This window comes from Lagopus leucura, unplaced genomic scaffold, assembly GCF_019238085.1.
Source record: "Lagopus leucura isolate 7727_CA_CO unplaced genomic scaffold, USGS_WTPT01 Super-Scaffold_1, whole genome shotgun sequence".
NCBI lineage: Eukaryota > Metazoa > Chordata > Aves > Galliformes > Phasianidae > Lagopus > Lagopus leucura.
In genome coordinates, this window is record NW_024962250.1 from 41,799,922 (window position 1) to 41,822,188 (window position 22,267).

Sequence of the window (22,267 nt, forward strand, 5' to 3'; positions counted from 1 at the left end):
GGGCGCCGGGTGCGGGGCGCCGGGTGCGGGGCGCCGGGTGCGGGGCGCCGGGTGCGGGGCGGGCCGTGATGGAGCTGCGGCCCCGCGGCTCTCAGCGCTTCAAGGGCACGGACGGAGCCGAGCCGGCGGCGGAGAAGGCGAAGCCCGGCAAGTCGGAGAAGGAGAAGGAGAAAGCGGCGAAGGCCGAGGAGCCCGCGGAGGAGGTCGGTGAGGCCGCGGCCGGGGAGCCGCACGCCGTGCCCGCAAATGGGGGGCGGGCGGAGGGGGGGAGGCGGAGCGCTGCCATCGGAACCGTTCTGCGATCAGGGGCCGCCGAAGTACGTCAAATCCATCTTAAAGAAGGGCGACAAAACCAACTTCCCAAAGAAAGGAGACACCGTGCACTGCTGGTACACCGGGAAGCTGCAGGACGGAACCGTCTTCGACACCAACATCCAGACCAGTAAGGCTGCGTGTGTGCTGTGCGTGCGCCCTGTGAGCCTTTGTGCCTGCCTTCGTGGAAGGAACTGAGCTGGGCTGTGTGGGTGCTGGGCGTTACTGTGGGCTGCAGTGTGACACGGCTGCTTCCTGCCCTTCTGCTGTCCCCGCAGCCACAGCTGGCACTGAGTGCAGCGCTTCCAGCAGTGCTGCAGCTGCTTGGGGTGAAGGATGGGGTCTGAACGGAGAGCTTTCCTATCTGTGGAACAGGGCAGCATGGTTAGCTTCTCTGATGAGACACTAATTGGTGTGCTTGTGTAAGAAAACCTGCACTGTGGGAGCACTGGAGCAGCAGAGCTCTGAAACAGTCTCCTCTATAACACCAGAAGCACAGAACGGCCTGGATTGAAAGGGACCTCAAGGGTCACGAAGCTCCAATCCCCCGCCACAGGCAGGGCCACCAACCTCCACATTTCATAGCAGCCTAGGCTGCCCAGGGCCCCATCCAACCTGGCCTTGGACACCTCCAGGAATGGACGGGGCATCAGAGCACAGACGTGTGCTGATAATGCGCACTCATGGAATGGTGGGGTTGGAAGGCGCCTTTAAAGATCATTTGGTTCCAACCCCAATCGGAGAGTTCAGGTGTGTGACACCGAAGAGCAAGGAGCCCTTCCAGCAGTGCTGCCCAGCACTGCGAGGAGCTCAGACACTGCCAGTGATTCATTGCTTGCTTTAAAACACTTCTGCAGCATTCACAGCAGAATCGGTTCCCTGCTGGCTCTGCTGTTTCAGTAACACGTTTATGAGATGTGCCATCGAATGTAATAATTCAGAACTGACTCTCTTAGGTTCAGTGGGTCGGTATGTGGAAGATGTGTGTCAGCATGAAACCTAAACATTTAATGGTGTTTTTAGTGCACAACACTGAATTTTATCCTAAAAATCTGATAGTTCCTAGAGGTGATACAAGGAGGATGGGTATTTATTTAAAGCATGATCTCAGCAGTAATTCCAGATAAAGTTCGGCGTGTGATGTTAAAGCACATAAATGTAAAACTGTCTTTCAGGTTCAAAGAAGAAGAAAGCAGCCAAACCTTTAAGTTTCAAAGTCGGCATAGGAAAAGTTATCAGAGGCGTAAGTACAAATCAGTGCCGATTCCCTCGGGACCCAATGAGTTTTCAGCCTTCAGTTACATGGCTGCAGTGCAGAGTTGGAGCTGGTTTGTTCCATGCTGAGGTGAAAAGGGGAAAGCTCTGCCATCAGCAGGACGTGCTGCTGGTCTGTTCTGGGTGCATCCATCCACCTGCAGCGGTGGGGGGGGAGCGCAGCCCCTTGCTGTCTGCACAGCACTGCAGCACAGAGATGATCGGGTTCCCAGGCTCAGCTGCTGCAGTGCTGTGTGCTCTGAGCAACCAGGAGATTGGCTTTTGTCAGCATCTTTTCTGTTTGCCTCAGTGCCGCTTTGTGTGCTGAGCCTCCATATTCTGGTTGCTGTCGTGTACAGAGTTGCGCTTTTGATGCTGTGAACTGTTCTGCAGATCCACCTGCTTGCTTAAATCTTCAGCCCGCAGGTACTGGTGTGCTTGGCTGTGTGGGGGAGATTCCAGCACAGAGCGGAGCAGTGCTGAGCCTGTGCTGAAGTTGGCTGTCTGTGGCAGATAAGGATACAGGAGGGATCTGACACTGACCTGACTTTGTATCTGTTCATATGTGTGACCTTCCGTGCAGCTGCTCTGCAGAAAGGCAGCCCTGCTGGGTGGAACTGGGGGGGGGAAGCAGCCTCGGGCACGTGGCCAGCACTGCAGAAGTAGCGGGGTTTTCTTTAGTCACTGGGTTTGATGCTCCTGTGGCACAGAGGGCCTTTCATCGGTTACAGGCCATGAGGAGCAGCTGTTTGTTGTGATACTGATGTGGTGCTCAAATGATTGCTGGTTTTGGTAGGGCAGTCTCAAAGAGGGACGAGGACTGATGTAAAGTTGGCATTTAAGAGCAGACCTCAATGAGCACTGATCCATGGTCAGGAGAGGGGGGAGATTGAGAGGTGGAGACGGAGCAGAAGACAAAACCTCTCAGTGCTGTACAAGCAGTGTTCAGCTCCAAAACGTGTTCTGAGGCCGTGCATAGTTGCCTTGAAGCAGGCATGTTCACTTCTTTGATTCAGCAGCACATTTGCTACGTGGATCCGTGGGGCTGAGCTGTGCTGGACGGCCCAGGCCGGTGCAGATTGGGTTGGTGCCAACAGCAGCTGTGGGTAAATGCTTCCTCAGATGGAAGGAATGAGGAGGTACCTTACAGCGTGCACTGGGGGGGTGAAATGCTGGAAGAAGTTGTTCTATCAAACTGAGCTTTGTAGAAACGAGGTGAGAAGCAGATCAGCGCGCTTTTTTGTTGGTGGTGCTTTAAGACTTTGTTGTGTTTTCTTTTGTTTTGGTCTGTCTGTAGTGGGATGAAGCTCTCTTAACTATGAGTAAAGGAGAGAAGGCTCAGCTGGAAATTGAACCTGAGTGGGCGTATGGCAAGAAAGGGCAGCCGGATGCTAAGTATCCTTTCACAGTCAATAACTCACTGCTATTTTAAGTGCCCTGGGAATGCAGCTTGGCAGAAGGATGTGCTTTGCAGGCAGGGACGCAGGGCAAAGTGTTCACTTGCTGCTTAGAGCAGGCTCAGAGCACCGGGGGATATAAATAAGTGTTACGAAGCGATGGATCCGACTGCTCACTTGTTTGGAAGAAAACCTTCTGTCCACGTTGCTGCATTCCAGCATGCAGCAAAGGTTTCTCATTGTTTTCTACCTTTTTTTTCTCCAGCTCCTTCTGAATGCAGCAAAAGCACAGATAACAGCCAGTGTAGCTGGGAGAAGCTGCTGCTGTAGTGTTGGCGCTTGCAGAGCAGCAGCTCTGGATACAGCTGAAATTACAGCTGAATGAGTGGTCCTGTTGATTTTTTACCAACCCTTCCTGCTGCTTATTAGGGATTGCTCTCCTGTTTTAACCTTACGTCTGGTAGCTGGAAGTGTTGTCCGAGCAAATTTACGGCAGCGTATCTTGAAATGAGGCAGTTTGCCCACAAGGGGAGACAACACTCAGCAGTGAAGGTAAAACTCAGATGGAGAGGAAGGTAAAACTTCAGGTGGAGAGGAATCACAGTAATGAAAGCGTGTTTCAGTAGCAGCTCGCCTGCAGCCCTGCTACTGAATGTCTCGCGACCGCTGTCGTTGAGCAGCTGCTGTGGTTCCACACTGAAGTCAGGATGTTAACACAGGCCAGGAAATGTGAAACAGACACTGAGCAGAACAGGTGCTGAACCATTGCTCAGCCCCACGAGCTGGTAACCGCCTCGTTCAGTTTCCTTAACTTGTGCCAACAGAATTCCACCAAATGCAAAACTTTTCTTTGAAGTGGAATTGGTGGATATTGAGTGAAATGAAGGTTTGTCTTTGCTGCTGGGAATGCATTTGAGCAAGAAAGCTTCTGACAGCTGCAGTTCTGCTCTCGTAACTTCAGGATATAACTACAACTGTGGCCTTGTATTGAAATCAGATTTGCTCCCCCCAACTGCTGTACAGTAACACACCACTAAAGAAAACATTGTTTATACATGCAACTGTTCTTTTGTGTCTGCTTGCCTCCCACCTTCTCTTGCTCTAAGGGGGAAATGCACAAAGCTCCAGTTACTGTAGAGGCAGCCCCCTCTGAACTGCCAGTCAGTGTCCCTGCCAACCTCAGTGTCCCTTCAGTGCTGACCCGTAACTGAAATGCCTTCATTTCAATCCTGAGCTGCCTTTCTCTCCTGACTTCATCACAGTGCAGCTGCAGCAGCACTCACCAGCACTGTTGGTTAGAGGTGGGAAATTTCTCCTTTAAATACATTCCAAACTGTTAGGGCTGCTGTCGACCCGCCTCGAGTTTGAGGTGTTTCTGTAACTACAGCACTCAATCTTTGTTTTTTGAACAAAACTGGCATTTATTCTCAGTGTGAATGAGGACATCCAAGAAAGCTCCAAGAACTGCTGAATTCCTTGCTTTTATTACGAAAATGAGAATGATCACTTTGATCAAAATGAAAAAAGTTTGCTCACATTGTGTACATGAAAAACTCTAGATACAAAAATCATCCCAAACACAGTTTGTGCTTCTTAAAAAAAGAATGCAACATCATTTTGCACTGCATTTTAATTTTTGACCCCCCCACGTGGAATAGAAAATACACATCACAGCTTTCAGAGGCTGCCACCTCCATCTGAAGAGGTTCAGCCACGAGCCTACAACAAAGCAATCTGGGATTTGCTCACCGGGGCAGAACAGCATCGCACCATGGAAATGGGTGAAGTTTTGGTTGGGAAGGAGAGCAGAACAGGGCAAAGAGCTGCTCCTCTCCCAGGGCAGCTTCTGGGGCCGACAAACCTAAGAACTGCTTGCTTTAAAACAGGAAGGTTTACTGCTTAGATCCACAGCACTGCATTGGGCCTGTGGGGCAGGATGGTGCCTGCAGGGTCGCCCCAAGCACCGCCTCCATCCAAGGTGCAGTCGGCGAGCTGCACCACCTGCACTGCTGTGAGCCTGCACTGAAGAAAGGCTTCAACATTGCACAGCAGCTGTGCGAGGGGGGTGAAAGTGGGCAGCAGCCCCCGAGGTCAGCAGGGGGCAGGAAGCGCTGTGCACTGGCTGTGCCTCAGCACGCAGGGACCACACAGAGCTGCTGCAGCCCAGGGAGAGCGGCCCACCACGGTGCAGGAGGGCTGCAGCCCAGATGAGGTCCTGCATCACTGCCTGCGGCCACGTGGGAGGAGCTCCTGAAGGCAAGGCAAGGGAAGGGGCCACCCTGGGGCTGGGAAGAGCAGGGGAAGGAGGAGCAGAGGAGGAAATCCTACGGCTTAGATACAAGAATTGAGGCAGACTGAAGCTGGGAAGAAGGGGAGCGGCAGGAAAGTGTTCTTGTTTGCTTTTAGTTCTCACTGCCCCGCTCTGTTACGAATTCATCTTCCACACGCTGAGTCTGTTCTGCCCACGGTGGTAAGGGTGAGCAATCTCCTGTCCTTGAGACCTCAGCACACGAGGTGGTGGGGTTCTGTTGGGAAATCACACTTTCTCCATGTGGGCTGAGGAGAAATGAGGGAACAGCTTGGTGGGCAGCCAGGGTCAGCCCTGTGCAGGGATCGATACGAGACTGAACAAAATGCTTCAGACAGCTCCATAAGTTAGTGCAGGGAATTAAAAAAAATGCATTTATGGTAAACTAGAATTGTACAGATACCAATTTTATCAGTTACCAGCACACAATTCTTGCTTCACACATACCCTGTGAACATCAGCTCATTTTACATGCAAAAGACCAAAAAGCAGGTATTACAACAGTTCTTTCACAACCCTAATTTAGAAAAATATATTTTACTCTTTGTTGATACTGCACAGTGAACTTCACTCGCTCTTCTGATCAAGTTGAAGGAGAATAATACTGTCCATAATTCCATGCGTTCTGGTAATTGTACTACAACAGAAAAAGACAAGAGATAAATAAGTCAGAATGCCTTGCTGCTTTAAGCTGATGCTCTTCTTTCCAGAAAGGCACACAGGGCTTCAGCATTTCGTCCTATCAGCTGCTCTGATCACAGCAGCCCCTGCAGCCACACAGGTGTCAGTTGCCCTGTGTCACATCCACAACACCTTCTGCTTGGAGCTCTGCATGCTCCTGAATCTCAGTAATACAAAGGGTGGAACAGCTGCAGGCCTTCCCTGCAGTGCAAGGCCTGTCAACTCTGAACTGCCTTACAAGAGCAGCTGTGCTTCAGTTGCAATAACAGAGCAAGGCAGACACTGCTGCCTGGGATGTTTTTGTCCATCCCCTCAGAGAGGGCTTCTGTCTGATCTCCTCCACATGATTTGAAATACAAGCACTCAGGGATGGACTCAGCACTTCAACAACAGCACAGAGACCTTCACCAAGGAAGGGCACAGGTCTGCTCCTCCTGTGGCTCTGACTGCCAACAGGGCTCTCCCCCTAACCCAGCACTGACTGGTTTCCTCGCACTGCACAGCTGACACAACTTTCCCCACCTGGCTTTGCAGTGAACATTTGTCCTTAAGGCAGACAGTTCTAGAACAAGTTACACAGCTGCCTGTGTATCTGGGAACACTGCTCTCATTGGCTTGGTGGGCTCCTGCAACTAAAAACAAGTTTCCATTGCACTGCTTAAGCAAATGTTTCAGCTGCCCTTCTGCTACTCAGAACAAGGCCATGCATTCCAAGCCCACAGCAAGTGATGCACATCCCTGCTGATGAGGAGCAGCACTATTCACCTTCAGGATTAACCTCATACAGACAAGGCAAGTCTCGATGCTCTGACTTTGTAATCCTCCCCTTGGCCAAGACACAAAACGAGCTGTTAGTGTAGAAGCAAGCAGAGCGTGCACTGGAGGTGCTGCACCACAGGCCCAGCAACAAGAGGAAACCAAGCTTACTACATTCCTGTGTCCCTACAGGGGATAAAATGCCATGCAGGAACAGCCTCTGATCTCACACACATGGTACTGGGGCAGGAGCACACACAGAGATGTTACAGGAAGCACCAGCTGGAGAAGTTAACGATGAAAACTCTCCTTAGGTGCTGCTGTGCTTCCCTTCATCTGAAGGGTCACCAAGCTGTTATCTGCCCCACACTACAGAGAATTATTTTACACTTACAGGATAAAGAGCAACAAAAGCAAGATGAGGCTTTATTCCAGCCTTTCCTTAACGACTGACACTTGGCCACAGGTAAAGAGAAGTCCCCAGGAAAACAACAGCTTGCATACATCCAAACGTGTGCAGCAGGAAGAAAAAACAACCCTCACCTGATACCAGGCATTATAGTTGTATGCTGCCTGATTGACCTGCATGTCTCCATCCATCATCTGTGCTGATGCCATGGTTTGCTCGTCTGTGAGCATTTTCTTCTCATCTGGCTCCTCCGATCTGCAAAGTCAGCACATGCCTGTGAAGGGTGCCTTACATTGTGCACACCAGTGAGAAATGCTGCCACAGACAGGAGTGAGCAGCATTTCCAAATTCAGCATCCTGTTTAATGGGATAATGCAGCAAGGTTCTGAGGAGGACAGTGATGTACGCTGCCTCAGAACAGCCTGCTGTTTAAATCATGCTGGTGCTCCAACTGAGACATCAATTCCGTGCCCCTACTTGGAGCTTTTGTTACTTTTACCAGCATTCTTTAGTTTTAGTGGAACTAAATCTAACTTGCAGTCACTTACAGAGGAAATCTCCCAGGATTTAAACCCTCAGTGCAGCCCTAGGGTTCGCTTTTAAGCGAGAAAGCAGCAATTTTGTTCTTGCAGTCAGTTTTAAAGACAAATATATTTATTCCACAAAGTAGCAAAAAAATAAAAACCAACCCCAAACCACCAGCCTCAGAGGCTGCTCCCTGCAGTATTTCTGCATCAGACAATACATCGGGGCAGTACACCATCCACCCAGTTAGCTTACACATCAGGCTACCCACCCGTTCTCTGCTCTCCTCTTTAAAGTATCCTGCTCCTTCAGAAGTGCTTGGTGCTCGTCATATGCATCCAAAAGCCTGAAGGAAAAAAGAAACACAAAGTGCTTTGCTCACCATGTTAACATTTTAAGCACAAGAAATCCTTTTAAAACGTCTACTTCAAAATGTAGAAATACTACAACATTCTACCCCAGTGACCAACGGATTGAAAAGCCAAGGAAAAACAAAGCAAACAAATTCCACATCTTAATTTGAAGGGAGATTCCATAAAGCACAGCAAGAATTTTCTCAGAACCGTTAGCTGACAAATCCCCAACTTGCTCAACTCCTCACACTGCCTGCAGTTCTTTTATAGCCAAACTTCACAGAGGTTTCCAAAACGTGCTGCTCCTTCCAGCAACGGCGTCACGTCACCTTGGTGCTGCTGCACCACACTGCACTGATGCTCAGGACTGGATGTGCCTTTAAATACTGGCCATCAGTGTTATACAGAATGAAACCTGCAGCAGAAAATGTAAGGGCTTTCCTCCACCAGGGAAGGACAAGTAATGTGCTGCAGCCCACCTGAGCTGTGCCACTGCTGCTTTATGGATGACTGCGTGCTGCTGAGCAGAAGTCTCACTTCCTTTCCTAATTCAAACTCACTGACTATCACTGCAGCTGATCATGCTACAGCTCACAAGGCACCAAATGCAAAATGCTTCATCTGCCAGTACTGCTCCTGAGAAAAACGTTTCTTGCTCTTATTCTTGCTCCTGCAGTACTGTTTGCAAGCTTTACACTTCCCTTTGTTTGGTCTGCTTCAAACCCAAAAGCTGCAGCGCCCAGCTGCCATGTGAGCCACAACGCTCAGAGCCAGCACAAGTTGAGGACAGCTACTGCTAAAAACACACAGCAGAAAGATTAACTCCTGCTTCATCTTGCCCAGTTACTTAGCTGCAAAATGTAAATAAAAACAAGAGCTTATTTTACAATAGAGAATCAAGACACATAAAGCTTATCTAGTGTTTCAGTAAAAGCTGCACTCTTACATGATTCTGCCATGGAAGCACATGGCACTGCTAACACTTCTAAGTGCAGGGGAAGGAAAAAACCAACATTGTAGTCTTGGGATCTCAAGCAGCTGCTCACAGGGCACAGCAGTGCATGTAACAGCCACAGAACTCTTTGGGAAGCATCCTCCTTCAGAGATCTTAGGGGAAGAAAACTACAGCAGGAAGTTAAGGGTGGCGAGAGCTCACTCTGAGGCATCCTGAGGGACTGCAGAAAAAAGGGCTGATTTTCAGAGCAGAGATTCCTACTTCAAAATAGGACTTCAGTGTGGAAAAGCAGCCGTACCTCCAGAAAGAGCTGTGGTGGAAATAAACAGCTTTAAGGGTGCACTAAGCCATCCCTGCCCTGCCACTTCTACAGGCACTCCGTGACCTTAATTTGGCCAATGCACACACTGTATCTTACTTGTTTACATCAGAACCAAAATCTTCAAGAAATTCCACTTTCCGCTGTGAAAACGTAACCCTCATTTTTATAGACAAAGAGCCATTAACAGCTTTATCAAAACAGCTCAGAATGTTTTCTTCATTTTGTGTGAGATCACCACAGTACTCCATTTCAAGCAAGTTGAGGTACAGCTTTGTATTTTCCTGTACAAAAAAAAGGAAGAAAGAAGGAATAAGATCAGAACTTGTCAACCTGTTGCATCAGGTATTTAACAGACTGTGTATCTACTGAACACATTCCATAACAGCACGAGGATACATCAGAGCAGCCAACATCAGCATTTTGTTTTCATACTGGTCATCTTTGACCTGGTTTGGTGCACAAAAGGATCAAAGTGATCCAACACCCCAAAAACAGGTGCTGTGTGGAGCCAGCAGGGCTGCAGCAGTTACACAAAGCAATCCAGGAGTAATGCCTACGTGACCAATTTGGTTTGCCTCGAGACAGGAACACTTCCATCACGTTTTACTACTCCTAAAAGGCAAAATGAAGCAAACCCCACTTCCCACTAAAGAGTTACAACTGCAAACTGCAAATATGGCAACATCAGTTTAGAGGGACTGGTGTCTCCACGCAGTAACGAAACATCACATACAGTTACAGTACCTGTCATCATTGTTGCCATATTTTAAGAAATGGGGAAAAAAAGACCGGTTTGTTTTTGTTTTTAGTACAGCAAGGAAAGAACACATACTTTGTCGATTTCTATGGCATCTGACAGCACTTTTCTTGCCTTTGGAAGATTTTTCTGCACTTTGAAGAGGTGCCGAGCTAATTTGATGGCATAGAATGAGGATTCACTAACTGACTTGGCATTCCTAACAGCTTCTTCCAGCAGGCGCTCGGCTTCTTCCATGTTCCCGTGCCTGCGCTCCAAGCTCACTCTGCGCAAGCGAACCATGGCCAGGCCTAGAATGCACTCCTCAAAGGTCTTCAGGATTCTCCTCGCCTCATCGATGTTGCCTAAAACACCAGGGGAGACGCTTTAAAATATGACACTTCCAACTGCTTCCTTCCAGCAGAACCGCTCCCAGGAGAAGCCAACCCTGCTCTTACCCTGCTGTTCCTCAAAGGCAGCCCACAGCATGTGAACCATCGGTTTCTTAGGAAGGTGTATTGTGCAAGCCCTGCTGTAGACATGCCTCACTCCTTCAATACTATGATTCTCCATGTATTTGGCATACTATAGTTGAAAACAGAGCAGAGATTGAATAATTTTACAGCTTACGTTTGCCTTTAAGTACAGGACAGAAGGATAAAATTCTTTTGTTTAAACCCATTCAGCACCTTTATTGAACCACTAGACTAGTTTCTGTAAGGAAGGACGTAGAGAGGCAACGAAGTTGGCATATGCAGCAGTCAAATCTGGTTGCAAGCAGACCATCTCCTAATGCAACAGATATAGTTATATATGAACAACGTTCGACAAGAGTACAAAAGGTTAGTCACCAGGTCAGCGTATGCCATGGGAACAGTGGCCAACCACCTCCCTTACCTTGATCCAGAAGTCCTCATAGAGGGCACATGAAATAACACATCTCTCAAAGAGGACCACAACTCGTTCATGCGTCCCATTTTCTATCTCAAATTCTAAGTACTCTTTCCAGTTTTTTAGCTGAGCTTTCTCCAGAGGTTTCACGTGGAAGTAAGGCCTCTTTATCTGCAACAACCACAGGACGTGAGGTAAGACTAACAAGCACACAGGCAAGCCGGTCAAAAACCAACCACACACCATTCAAGTAATGGCATTGTATAGCAGGACTTCAAAATGGTACCTTATCACCTATTCAAGTCCAGTGGGCTGATCCCACTTAACTGAGAAACGTGGCTGATGGCTACATGTTAGTCTAGAGCTCGGTTTACCCTGAAAGCTTTCTGAGTGCAGACGTACACAGCATCTGAAGAAGGCGACAAACATAACGACCCTGCAAACCCTTCCACTGCAATCTAACAGCAACGTTATAAGCAACAGTTACTGTGCACAAACATACTGTCCAAACACTCACCACTGCACTAATAAACACCCTACAGGTCAACTTCCACATCTGGTTGAGGATCATGGCAAGGGAAGACAGCATTGATTTGAATTCCGTATCAAATGTTTAAAGTAAGCTGATGACTCCATAAGTAGTGAGACTGCTAGGCCAGGCTGGATGGGATCCTGGGCAGCCTGACCTGTGGCTGCAGCTCCATGACGATCCTTAAGGTCCCTCCCAACCTACACTGTCCTGATCCTGTGACTGCACTGGCACTGCTGCCAGCAAGAGCTGGGCTGGACTGAGCTCAGCACAGGAAGTATAAACGCTGCTCTAAACTAAGCATGGCAAAGCATCCTTCCAGAGATGTCCTTTCTTTGTCTTCACATTTAATTTTACTTGATTATTTATTGCCCATACTGCAGCTCCAACTCAATATACACTCACTCACTCAAGTGTTGCATTATTACAAATGTTATCACAATTAAGGAGGAATATTCAATCCCTTTAAGGCCACTCCAAATTTAAAGCCCATCATCTCTGCAATCCTCGCTGAATCCTACCCTGAGCCCTGGTAGTTTGTTGTGGTGATAAATCCACATACATTGTTGCTGCTAAAAACTAGAAGTAACACAGGGCTGTGAGGCCTCTATCACTCCCTGACATCTGCTGCACTTCTTCCCCAGCTTTGTTTTGAAGACACATTTAACTTCACATTACACACTCCATAGATCCAAAGTGTTAATGTCTACACAGCAGATGCTCTCTTGGTAGAGCAGGTAGAGATTCTGGCCAGGACTGTTACAGAATAACCTGTTTCCAATACACTTTCCATGGCACATCCACACTTAGAGCATTCTCAGAAGCTGCGGCAACTGTAGCTAAACCTGAGCCAGTGACAGCTCCATTCACCACCATTCTGTGCTACCCAACAGCACACCTGAGCCTCACTTCCTTTTGAGAAGCTCTCTGTATCTCTGCTCCCTCCAGGACAGACACCTGGCACAAAGGAGATCCTGCAGCACCTCTAACTGGTGACAGCCCTCCAAGCTGTGCTTCCATTCACTGCAGCTGGCTGCCTGCTAGGATGGGCCACGGAACCGCAGGTCTGAGTTCCCTTGGCATGTACAGCACCTTGCCTACTTTATCAAAGCACAACAAGGAACACAGAAACAGGTCTGAGATCATGCAGGCTATTAAGGAATCTCTGACCATCCCACCCGAAATTCTTGAGCACAATGTGCTCTTTGTTCCTCCTTTCAGTGTTGCAACACAGTACCAGCTCACCAGAAAACACCCAGAACTGAAAGCCTCAGGCTACTTTGCCTAAAGGAGTTCAACTTAACTCTACACAGAAAGTGTTTTCTACTTGCTGTGATCGAATTATTACTTTAATTAACTACTTTCAACATGTCACACATGGGAGCAGCATGTTAATGACGGTTACTTCTGGAAAACAAAAGCTAAATGATTTTAGATGCAAGAATATAATCCGAAAATACACAGGCAAACCAAAATCTGTTTTTTCTTTTAGGATATGCCTTCCTTTCAAATCGACGAAGGCAGAAGATAGCAATTCCAATTACTGTGTAACACTGCACGCACAAAGCAGGGCTGAATTACAGCACCACCCAGCTGGAAGGTGGAAGGGACCTCTGAGGACCATGGAGCCCAGCTCTCCCCTCAGGCAGGCAGTACTGCAGCACCACAGCACTGCACAGCACCTGTGTGCACGGAGCGGCTCAGCGCCATACGACCCTGCCTCTGCAAATACTGCTTAAAGGCCTTTTCAACCTCAGGTGACAGAGCCGGCCCCACAAGCTGCTTGTGACAAGAAAAGCAAGAAGTGAAGTGAGATCTTTACTCAAAATCCCACAAGAGCTTAAACTGAAGGCCTCACTGTTACTCAAGCTCTGAGTTCCCAGTCTTACGCTCAGAACTCTCGCGTGCCGCCTTATGAAGAAAAAACAAACTTACCCCTTCTTCAAATGTCCACCTCTTACTGACTTCATGTTCATTGTGATTGAACATTTCCTGATGAATCTCAATGATTCTGTGCCTCATGTTCTCTATTTCAGTGATTAGCTAAAACACAATTGTTCAGAAATGTAACACAAGGAGACGCTGCATCAGCTTTGTAAACACACTTTAAGACAACAGAACTATGCATAAATCAAAAGTAGCACGGATGCATTAAATGCTGCACAACACAGCTTGGGGGAGGGAGGAGTATTACCCCGATGATGCCTTGGTTCTTAGTGCAACCCAACTAAAGGTTTTCTACGTGAAGTTTTGGTCTTATCTTAAAGATGAGCTCCATTTCTTTGACACCTACGGAAGTGCTGTTAGAGCATGCTCTACAGACAAAAGCTGTCTGTCTACAGCATGAGGCAAGGAGCAGTGATATGCAAGAGTAAGGGAAGAGATCCCGACAGAAACTCTCTGCATATGTACCTTGGCAGGGTCAGTGATATCCTCGGTACCCGAGGGCAGGTCGTCGCCAGCCGACGCGTCGCCCCCTGCGTGGCCATTCACAGATGCCAGCTCTCTGCGCAGCTGGATAAACTGCTCAGAAGTCAGCAGGTCTCGAGGCAAGTTGTTCTGGACATGGTCTTTAAACCTACAAGTAGTCAGAACACATCAACGCTAATTTGGCATTTTATGCTTACACACACCATCATGGCACAATAAATCCTGTCAGGTTCTAAATCACCTCATTGATCTGGAGCACCAGTGAGCACACACTGCTGAAAACAAACACACAGAACAAACCTACTATGTATCAGATGTTCATGAGTTTCACATTTCAAAGAAAAATGGAATTATGAACTTAAATAATGAAAACAAACCACTTAGATCTGCAGAAATTACAAGGAAGATCAGTGCATAACTTAACCAGGGCTTCTGGTTCTCTCTTAATCTCTCCATACTAATGTAGAGCTCAGCTATCTGTAACTTAGCTAAGCATTTCTACTTATGCTTAAACAACATGATGTCACCACGCTCAGTAGTGCAGTTGATATGGCAGAAGGAAGGGATGCCATCCAGAGGGATCAGAGAGTCATAGAATCACAAGGTTGGAAAGGACCTACAAGATCACTGAATCCAACCGCCCTCCCATCACTACCACAAGCACTAACCCACATCTCACAGCTCCTCATCCAGACACCTCTCAAACACTGCCAGGGATGGTGACTCCCTGGGCAGCCATTCCAGTGCCTGACTGCTCTGAGAAAATAAGTTCTTCCTCATGCCCAACCTAAATCTCCTCTGATACAACCTGGTGTCACCTGCAAACTTACTGAGGATACACTCAATGCCCTCATCTAGGTCATCAATAAAGGTATTAAACAAGATGGACCCCAGTACCGACCCCTGGGGGACACCACTTGAAACGGGTCACAGCTGGACTTCACTCCATTCACCACAACCCGCTGGGCACGGCCTTGTAGCCAGTTCCTTACCCAAAGAAGGGCAGACCTGTCCAGGTCACAGGCAGCCAGTTTCCCCAGAAGCAGCCCGTGAGAGATCATGCCAAAGGCTGTGCTGAAGCCTAGGAAGACATCAGCAGCCCTTCCCTCATCTACCAGACTGGTCACCCAGTCACACCAGATCCTGGCCAACTCAAAAGGTGGGCATGTATGAACTTAATGAGGGTCAACAAAGCAAAGTGCAACGTTTTGCTCTCGGGTTGGGGTAATCCCAGGTCTGCGTACAGACTGTGAGAAGACCTTACTGAGGGTAGCACTGTGGAGAAGGACTCAGGGTCCCTGAATATGAGCCAGCAGTGTGCTCTTGCAGCTCAGGCCAATGGTATCCTAGGCTCCATCAAAAGAGAGGTGGCCAGCAGGGAGAGGGAGGCAATTGTCCCCCTCTACTCTGCCCTCATCTGGAGTCCTGTGTCCAGGTCTGGGGCTCCCAGTACAGGAAGGACGTGGAGCTCTTTGAGAGGATCCAAAGGAGCCCACTAAAATGATCAGAGGCTAGAGCACCTCTTCTGTGAGGAAAGGCAGAGGGAGCTGGGTTTGTTCAGCCTGCAGGAGAGAAGGCTGCAAGGAGATATCGCTGCGGCCAGCCAATATTTAAAGGGAGATTATAAACAGGAGAGAAGTCAACTTTTTACATGGGCAGACAGTGGTAGGACAAAGGGGAACAGTTTTAAACTAAAAGAAGGGAGATTGAGAGTAGATGTCAGTGGAGGTTTTCACTAAGAGGATGGTGAGGAGCTAGCATAGGCTGCCCAGAGAGGCTGTGGGTGCCCCATTCCTGGAGATGCTCAAGGCCAGGTTGGATGGGCCCTGGGCACTGTGATCTGGTACTTGATCTAGTGGCTGGGAATGCTGCCTGTGGCAGGAGGGTTGGAGCGTGGTGATCCTTGAGGTCCCTTCCAACCCAGGCCGTTCTGTGATTCTACAGAAGTGTTTTGCCACACGTGAGCACTGCATGAGGTATTAAGTTCTAAAACGGTCTCATTCTACAAGAGCTTTCATTCTATGATTGTTTTTTTTTTCTTTCCAAAGACTGACAATTCCAAGGCATTCTTTTAATCTGCAGAAGAATTTAAGATCTAATCTAAAACCATATTCCTAAAATGTGCACCAGCACTTTAAAATAGCTAGTGAATATGTATGAATAAATAAAAGAGAACTATTTTAAACTGTTGCTCCAGGTGACCATTTTCACATGCAAAGAAGTAGGTTTGCACACAGTTAAGAAACTCACACCATTAGCTACATCTTTGGTTCCTCTTTACCTTTGGAAGTGATGACTGTAGAGCTGTGTTGGAATTCCAAGGATACGATCATATATGGATGTAACTTCCCTCAGGTTTCCCTGCTCATCCTCCCAGTTTATATACATTTCCCACAGTCTGTCAGAACGGAAATCTGTCCCAGCAGCTAAAACTGCATGTTCATAGGCTCTGAAAAATAATTTAGTTGTTTCTGGATGCAATGATAGAGCAAGGAAGAAAAGTTCTAAGAAAAATGCTCATTTACTTGCAATCATACTTCAACTGCTTACTTAAAACTATCTTCTGTATATCAGATGCAAGAAATTGAGAAGGTTTCTCTAGAAGTTGAGAAGGTTTCCACTTGCAGCTCCTCCTCCAGCCCTCAGCTCAGACACACTCCTCTGGCTGCATAATGCAACCACACACATCCTTCTCACACCATTTACTCTGCTCTCAACTTACCCTCGAATAGTACTGTTAGCTTCAGGGTCATCAGGGTCCAAGGTGTCTTTTAAGAAGTTTATATAATGTATCCAAAGATCAACACTAAGAGGAATTGCCTGAAGCCCTCTGCGATAAACCTATGAAGAGAAGGTGAACTGTACTTCAAATACTTAATGGTGTCCTAATAGAGAGGCAACACTGTGTTATCCGGTGAACCTTAGAAATACTAATTACTGGAATTTTGTTTAAATAATCTACCATTACCATTCGGGTGGAGGTTGGATAGAACATGGCAATGTTCTGATCTCCACGTGCAGGTCTTGATCTTCAAAGCGCAGCGGTCCCTGCATTCTGACCAGGTTGTGTGGGCAGGCTTTGGGGTATAGACCATAGGGCACAGACCCATTAGATCATCATTGACAGCGTCTGACCAAAAATGCAATAAGATGGAGCAATTGTGACCAGCAAACCAACTATATTCTTTTGAAAATGAGTAATAAATGTAAGTGAGAGAAAAGCCCTGCCCTACTTGTTAAGCTGCAGTGTAATACAGAGGCTTGCACTGCAAAGCTTGACAAACTGTAGAGGTTTAACGCACCTGCCAACAAAGAGAGAAAACATTAGCTACAATGCCACAGAAGTGACAAGTGCAAACAAAATCCCTACAAACCTGACCGTACACGGCAGGTTCTGGCAGCCAAATGACTTGTGGTACCTCAGTCATTATTTGGCTCACAGGATCAGAGGCAACAGCTTCGTCCAGCTACCTACATACCTCATCGGACTGCTTGATGTTGTCATGTCTCTTCTCCAGGTCTGCGTACTTCTTCCAGTACCCATAGCAATATGGATAGTGTGTGAAAAACTTGTCAAAGGCTTTCCTGGCAGCTGGCAAGTGGTTCTGCAAAGAAGCACAAAATAAAAGGTAACAGACTGTTTCCAACACAAAGTCTGAAGAACAAAACAAGCATGTAGCTAGCATCCTGTCCTGGCATCAGGTGCCATCAGACCAAAGTCACACCTAATGCACTAAGCCCACCCAAAGACTGACCAAGACAAGTCTAAGAACAGGGCAAACATACAACAAAGCTTCCTCAGAAACCTTTCCTGGCCACTTCATTTGCAGTTCAGAGACCTCCTTAGACAGAATCACTTGGACATTACAGCCATGCACTGTGTGTGTGTGTGTGAATTTACATGGGCTCAACAAGCAACAAGATAAACTTCTGTTTTCACGTATCCTGCTGCAAGAAGCCCCACAGGTTATCTACCTCTCATGAGAAAAGACACTGGTCCCTGTTTGTTGTGGTGCACGTGGCTAAGCAGGACCCAACTAACACACGGCAGGTTACACACAGCTTAGTCTAATTAAAAACTGAGAAGGGCGTTACAAAAGCCGAGCACAATCAATGTGCCTTTAAGTAATGCTGACTGTGCTCCAGTGCACAGCATTCAAAAGGCCAGCAAGAATTTTCTGTTTACATTACAGCTGATTGTTTAGTATCAAAAACTAAGTGCAAAGATACTTTCACCTTTAGAAGCCGGAACAAAATTCTTGCAAGAGTGAAAACAAACAAACAAAAAACCACATTATTCCCATTTTCAAATTAGTTATTGTTTCAGTATTATCTCAAAAACAGCTGTTATCTTATGATCTTGACAACCACCTTAAAGCAGCGCACACCAAAGCCTTACAGTTTTTTTTGTTAGCGGAACATCCAGGAGCTAGTTTGGTTTTCTTTGGTTGCTCCTGGCAGACCAAGGAGGCAGGGGCACACACTAACCTCTTGCTCTACGTACTGCAGTAGATAGACCCATCCTGTGAAATCCTGGGGATTGTCCTCTACTACTTTCCAGAACTTGTCAAAATCCGGAGGGAAGCCAGCCTCAATATCTGTTGTCTGTAAACTCCCAATATTTGGAATTTCCCCCTCTTCTTGCGTGTTGTCTTCATTCAGGCCAGGGGAACTATCAGGTGATTGTTCCATCTCAGTTACACTCATAATTTCCGTGCTGAAGTCCATATTCTGCTCTTCTGCTGCTGTTTCAGCACCATTGCCAGTGCCGTCACTGCTTACAGCTGCTGCTGTTGTTGTCTTCTCCTCCTCTGTATTATCTGAGTTCTGCATAGTCGAGTTTTCCATGCTGTCCTACAGAAACAAAAAGATTTCATACTCAAGCAGTGAAGATTCAAGCAGAAGTTGGCTGTGAAACAGCAGCCCGTGTAGTCATTAATTCAACCACAGTACTTCAGGAAGTGGCAGTGAGAGCTGTGAGTGCTTCCATTTAAAGGGAACCACTTATTCCAAACAGACATTACTGACAGCAGAAAGCTGCCTGCTGGCTCTGGCTGCTGCGAAGCATCTCTGGGTCGAGCTACAAAATAAAGAGCTGTGGACATACAGATCCACCCATTTTGTTATCTTGAAAGCAATGAATTCATGTCAATCTCTCTCTTGTTCTAAAGAGCGAGTGCAGAAGGTTCTGAAAAGCCTAAAAAGCTCAGAAAAAAATTGGGATTTTCCCTCAACAACCTGAGGATGGTTTCTAGTTTAACTAGAAACAGAAGTCTGAACAGATCCTTCCACCATCAGATGGAAGAGGGTTGCACTTGAGCCCGATGCCTCCTGATTTCAACCAATGCTCCCTGCACTCCTCTCATCGCAAACCTCCACCAACTACAGCTGCTTCTCTCAGCCCCACTCACAGTCCAGTGCCAGTACCAGCCCTGCATTTGAACACAGGGATGCAAACACGTCACTGTGGATTTTCCACATCGTTATCACAAGGAGCTATCAAGGTATATAAGTGAACAAATACAGCTTTCATCTATGACTGTGGCGTCAGTTTATTCCAAGTAAAGAAATCCATTAAAATTTATACATCAAAAAAGAATTCTCCTGCTCAGTACAGATCAGCATCTTCTGCCAAAATGAATCTGTTTTGATTCTCGGACGAAAACAATGTTGGTAACACAGCTTGTAGCTGTTGCTAAGCAGTGCTGTACAGAGGCCATCCCAGCCTCTCAGTGAGGGCTGCTGGGGGCCCAAGGAGCTGGGGGGAGACAGAATCAGGACAGCCAGCTTAAAACGGCCAAAGGGAGATTGCACAGTGTGTGGTATCAGGTGGAAGGAGAGTTCTGAGGGGCGAGAGCTCATCTTGCTTTCTTCCACTCGCGGGGGGCCATCAGCTGGTGAGTGGCAACTGCTTGTGCATCACTCGTACACGTATATATAGTCACAACTGCTACGCTTTTTTCTTCTCTCTATCTTAGTAACCAGCTTTATCTCAACCCATGAACTCTTTGGCTTTTTTCCCCATTGAGAGAGGAGGGCAGTGAGAAAACAGCCGTGTGCTGCTCAGCCACACGCCGGGTTAAAGCACAGCACCATGCTCAGGGCGCCCTCACCGCCTGCCTGAAGTGGCCCAGGTGATAACCTCACAGAGAGCAGAGCTACTATCAGCTGCAGACTCAGTGAGCATTAAAGACACCCATACACAGCAGTGGGCCACAACAGACACGCCAGCAGCTCCTTGTGTGTGGTCACACAGAAGCCAGGTGGCTGCAGCCTCCTCCTGCCCCTCAGGACAGACTCTGCCTGCCTCCCACTCCTCACTTTGATCCCGCTGCCAAACGCTGCCCTGCCCTCCTCCAGCCCCTGCCAAGCTCTGCAAGCCACCGGGGGGAATCACCCAGCCTGGCTCTCAGCTCAAGCCACATCCCAATGACAAACCCATCCCAGCTTCTCCTTACAGAGTAAGATAACAAATTCTTTAAAAAAAAAAAAAAAAAAAAGTCCCACCCCCATTTCTTATCTCCAGAATTCTTAAGCCACCAGTAACAGAATGGAAAAAAATTTGGCAAAGGAAACATGCCTGTCCCCTATCTTCACTGCCTGAGCTAACAGCTGATGTTTGCCGAACAGCTCACCACGTCAGCTGACTCTGAAGTAGTTCTAAAAGGTCCATGTGGGTCTACTTTGTAAGTTTTCTAACTGCTACTCAAAAAGAAAGAATTATTTCAGCTCCCTACCAGATACATCATCAGGCAAATCATTAAACAGTGTCTTTCCTTTATGGAAAACTACTCAAATGTGTATCTTTATGCGACAACTGAAATCCAATAGCCACACCCTGACCATGGAAAGGACTTTGCTGTCCTGCCAGCAGAGAGGATGCCCTGCGTAAGACAAGCAGTTTGCCTGTGTTGGGAACCAGTTCTTCCCAGTTCTTCTTTTAACTTGGAGAAGAGAAGGCTCCATGGAGACCTCATTGTGGCCTTCCAGTACTTGAAGGGAGCTATAAACAGGAGGGAACAGCTGTTTGTGAGGGTGGATGGTGATGGGACAAGGGGAATGGTTTTAAAGTGACACAGGGCAGGTTTGGGTTGGATATGAGGAGGAAGTTTTTCCCCCAGAGGGTGGTGAGGCACTGGCACAGGTTGCCCAAGGAGGCTGTGGATGCCCCATCCCTGCAGGCATTCAAGGCCAGGCTGGATGTGGCTCTGGGCAGCCTGGGCTGCTGGTTGGCGACCTGCACACAGCAGGGGTTGGAGCTGGATGAGCACTGTGCTCCTTTGCAACCCAGGCCATTCTAGGATTCTATGATGATGAACTGTTAGCCTTCTGATGTCTCAGAGCATCCACAACCTCCTTGGGCAACCTGTTCCAGTGCATCAACATCCTCTGTGTGAAAACCTCCTCCCAATAAAGCTGCCCTTACAAACGCAGCAATTTTACGATGTACACTTTTCCTGAGATGTGATGGATGTTCCCCACTTCTGTACTCAACTTCAAGTCCGGCCATGCCCTCAGGTTGGGAGAGAGAAAAGAGAAGAAGGAAACAAAGAGAGAGAAGCAGCTCTTTCCACAAATCCACGCAGCCACATAACAGAGCAGCTTAATTCCCGGAGTCGTTACGGCTCCAACTAAGGCAGATCACCGTACCTGATAACATCAGGTCCCAAACCATTTCTCAGCCGGTCTCAGCGGCCCATCCCGCACACTGCACGGCCGTCAACAGCCCGCACTCCCGGCCCAGCGCCGCGCGGCTCCCACAGCACGTTATACGTTATAACGTTACGTTACACGTTACGGCTCGGCGGGGCGCACGCTGCGAGCACCGGAACGCGAGGCGCGGAGCCGCCCGGTTACGGCGCCGCTCGGCCACCCGGCGCCCGTTTCAGCACAGCTGGGTCGAAGCGCCTTCCCCCCTCGCGCGGCCGTTTGTTCCCGCAGCGATCGGCAGCACGAGGCTGAGGGCCGCGCGCCCCGCCCACCTCGCGCCTCCCGGCCCGCCGCCCGCTGCAGATTCGCACCGCGGGGCCGCTCCGCGCCGGGCTAGGCCGAGCTAGGCCCAACTAGGCCGGCCCGGGCCGCCGGGCGAGGAAGGCGCGCCCCGCCGGCCCCCAGCGCGCTGCCCGGCCTCGGCCGGGACCGCCTGCCCGGCGTACCCCGGCCGCCCTCCGGCCCTGTTCCGCACCCACCTCCCGGGGCCGAGCAGCGCAGCCTCCTCGCGCGGCGCCGGGCCTCAGAGAAGAGCGCGGGCCGCGCACGCGCACCACGTTCCGCGCCTGCGCACCGCCTTCTGCGCCTGCGCGGCGCACGCGCGCTGAGCGCCGCGTACAGACCGCGCATGCGCCGCGCCGCTCCCCGCCCGCCCGCCAAATGGCGGCGCTCCCCTCCCCCCACCCAAACCCGAGGCGA

General features: G+C 48.6%; 2 protein-coding genes and 1 non-coding gene across 4 annotated transcripts in view; 1 reads left to right on the forward strand and 2 right to left on the reverse strand.

The window, feature by feature from the left end:
• The window catches only part of FKBP3 (FKBP prolyl isomerase 3), a 4,462-nt gene extending 438 nt beyond the window's left edge, over positions 1 to 4,024 (forward strand). Inside the window, exons 3-7 of the mRNA XM_042882407.1 lie at positions 96 to 203; positions 307 to 442; positions 1,488 to 1,555; positions 2,864 to 2,961; positions 3,788 to 4,024. Of these exons, the coding sequence (XP_042738341.1) occupies positions 96 to 203; positions 307 to 442; positions 1,488 to 1,555; positions 2,864 to 2,961; positions 3,788 to 3,842 (465 nt within the window). The 3' untranslated portion in view covers positions 3,843 to 4,024. The remainder of the gene's footprint in view (positions 1 to 95; positions 204 to 306; positions 443 to 1,487; positions 1,556 to 2,863; positions 2,962 to 3,787) is intronic.
• A 401-nt stretch (positions 4,025 to 4,425) lies between these two features.
• On the reverse strand, positions 4,426 to 22,129 carry PRPF39 (pre-mRNA processing factor 39). Of its 2 annotated transcripts, none has more exons than XM_042882263.1 (14): positions 22,048 to 22,129; positions 18,347 to 18,712; positions 17,338 to 17,463; positions 16,581 to 16,699; positions 16,140 to 16,307; positions 13,841 to 14,006; positions 13,364 to 13,471; positions 10,906 to 11,070; positions 10,467 to 10,593; positions 10,105 to 10,373; positions 9,369 to 9,553; positions 7,914 to 7,988; positions 7,252 to 7,372; positions 4,426 to 5,908 (listed from the first exon to the last, which is right to left on the reverse strand). In XM_042882263.1, the coding sequence occupies exons 2-14, from the start codon at positions 18,704 to 18,706 to the stop codon at positions 5,855 to 5,857; spliced, it is 2,043 nt and encodes a 680-aa protein (XP_042738197.1). In that variant the 5' UTR covers positions 18,707 to 18,712; positions 22,048 to 22,129; the 3' UTR covers positions 4,426 to 5,854. The 2 variants fall into 2 exon arrangements, with proteins under 2 accessions (XP_042738197.1, XP_042738133.1); XM_042882199.1 differs by lacking the exon at positions 22,048 to 22,129 and adding an exon at positions 21,509 to 21,610.
• LOC122181214 lies at positions 9,949 to 10,034 on the reverse strand. The gene has a single exon (XR_006179382.1). It is a non-coding gene; the product is annotated as a small nucleolar RNA SNORD127 (small nucleolar RNA).
• Positions 22,130 to 22,267: the final 138 nt, after the last annotated feature.

Excerpts from the sequence above, each read along its gene's own strand:
- PRPF39 (XM_042882263.1), bottom strand. The coding sequence starts at position 18,706 with ATGGAAAACTCGACTATGCAGAACTCAGATAATACAGAGGAGGAGAAG. Across the intron at positions 11,071-13,363 it reads GGTGGACATTTGAAGAAGGG|ATAAAGAGGCCTTACTTCCA; the intron begins GTAAGTTTGTTT and ends TGGTTGTTGCAG. Across the intron at positions 7,373-7,913 it reads AAGAGGAGAGCAGAGAACGG|ATCGGAGGAGCCAGATGAGA; the intron begins GTGGGTAGCCTG and ends CTGACTTTGCAG.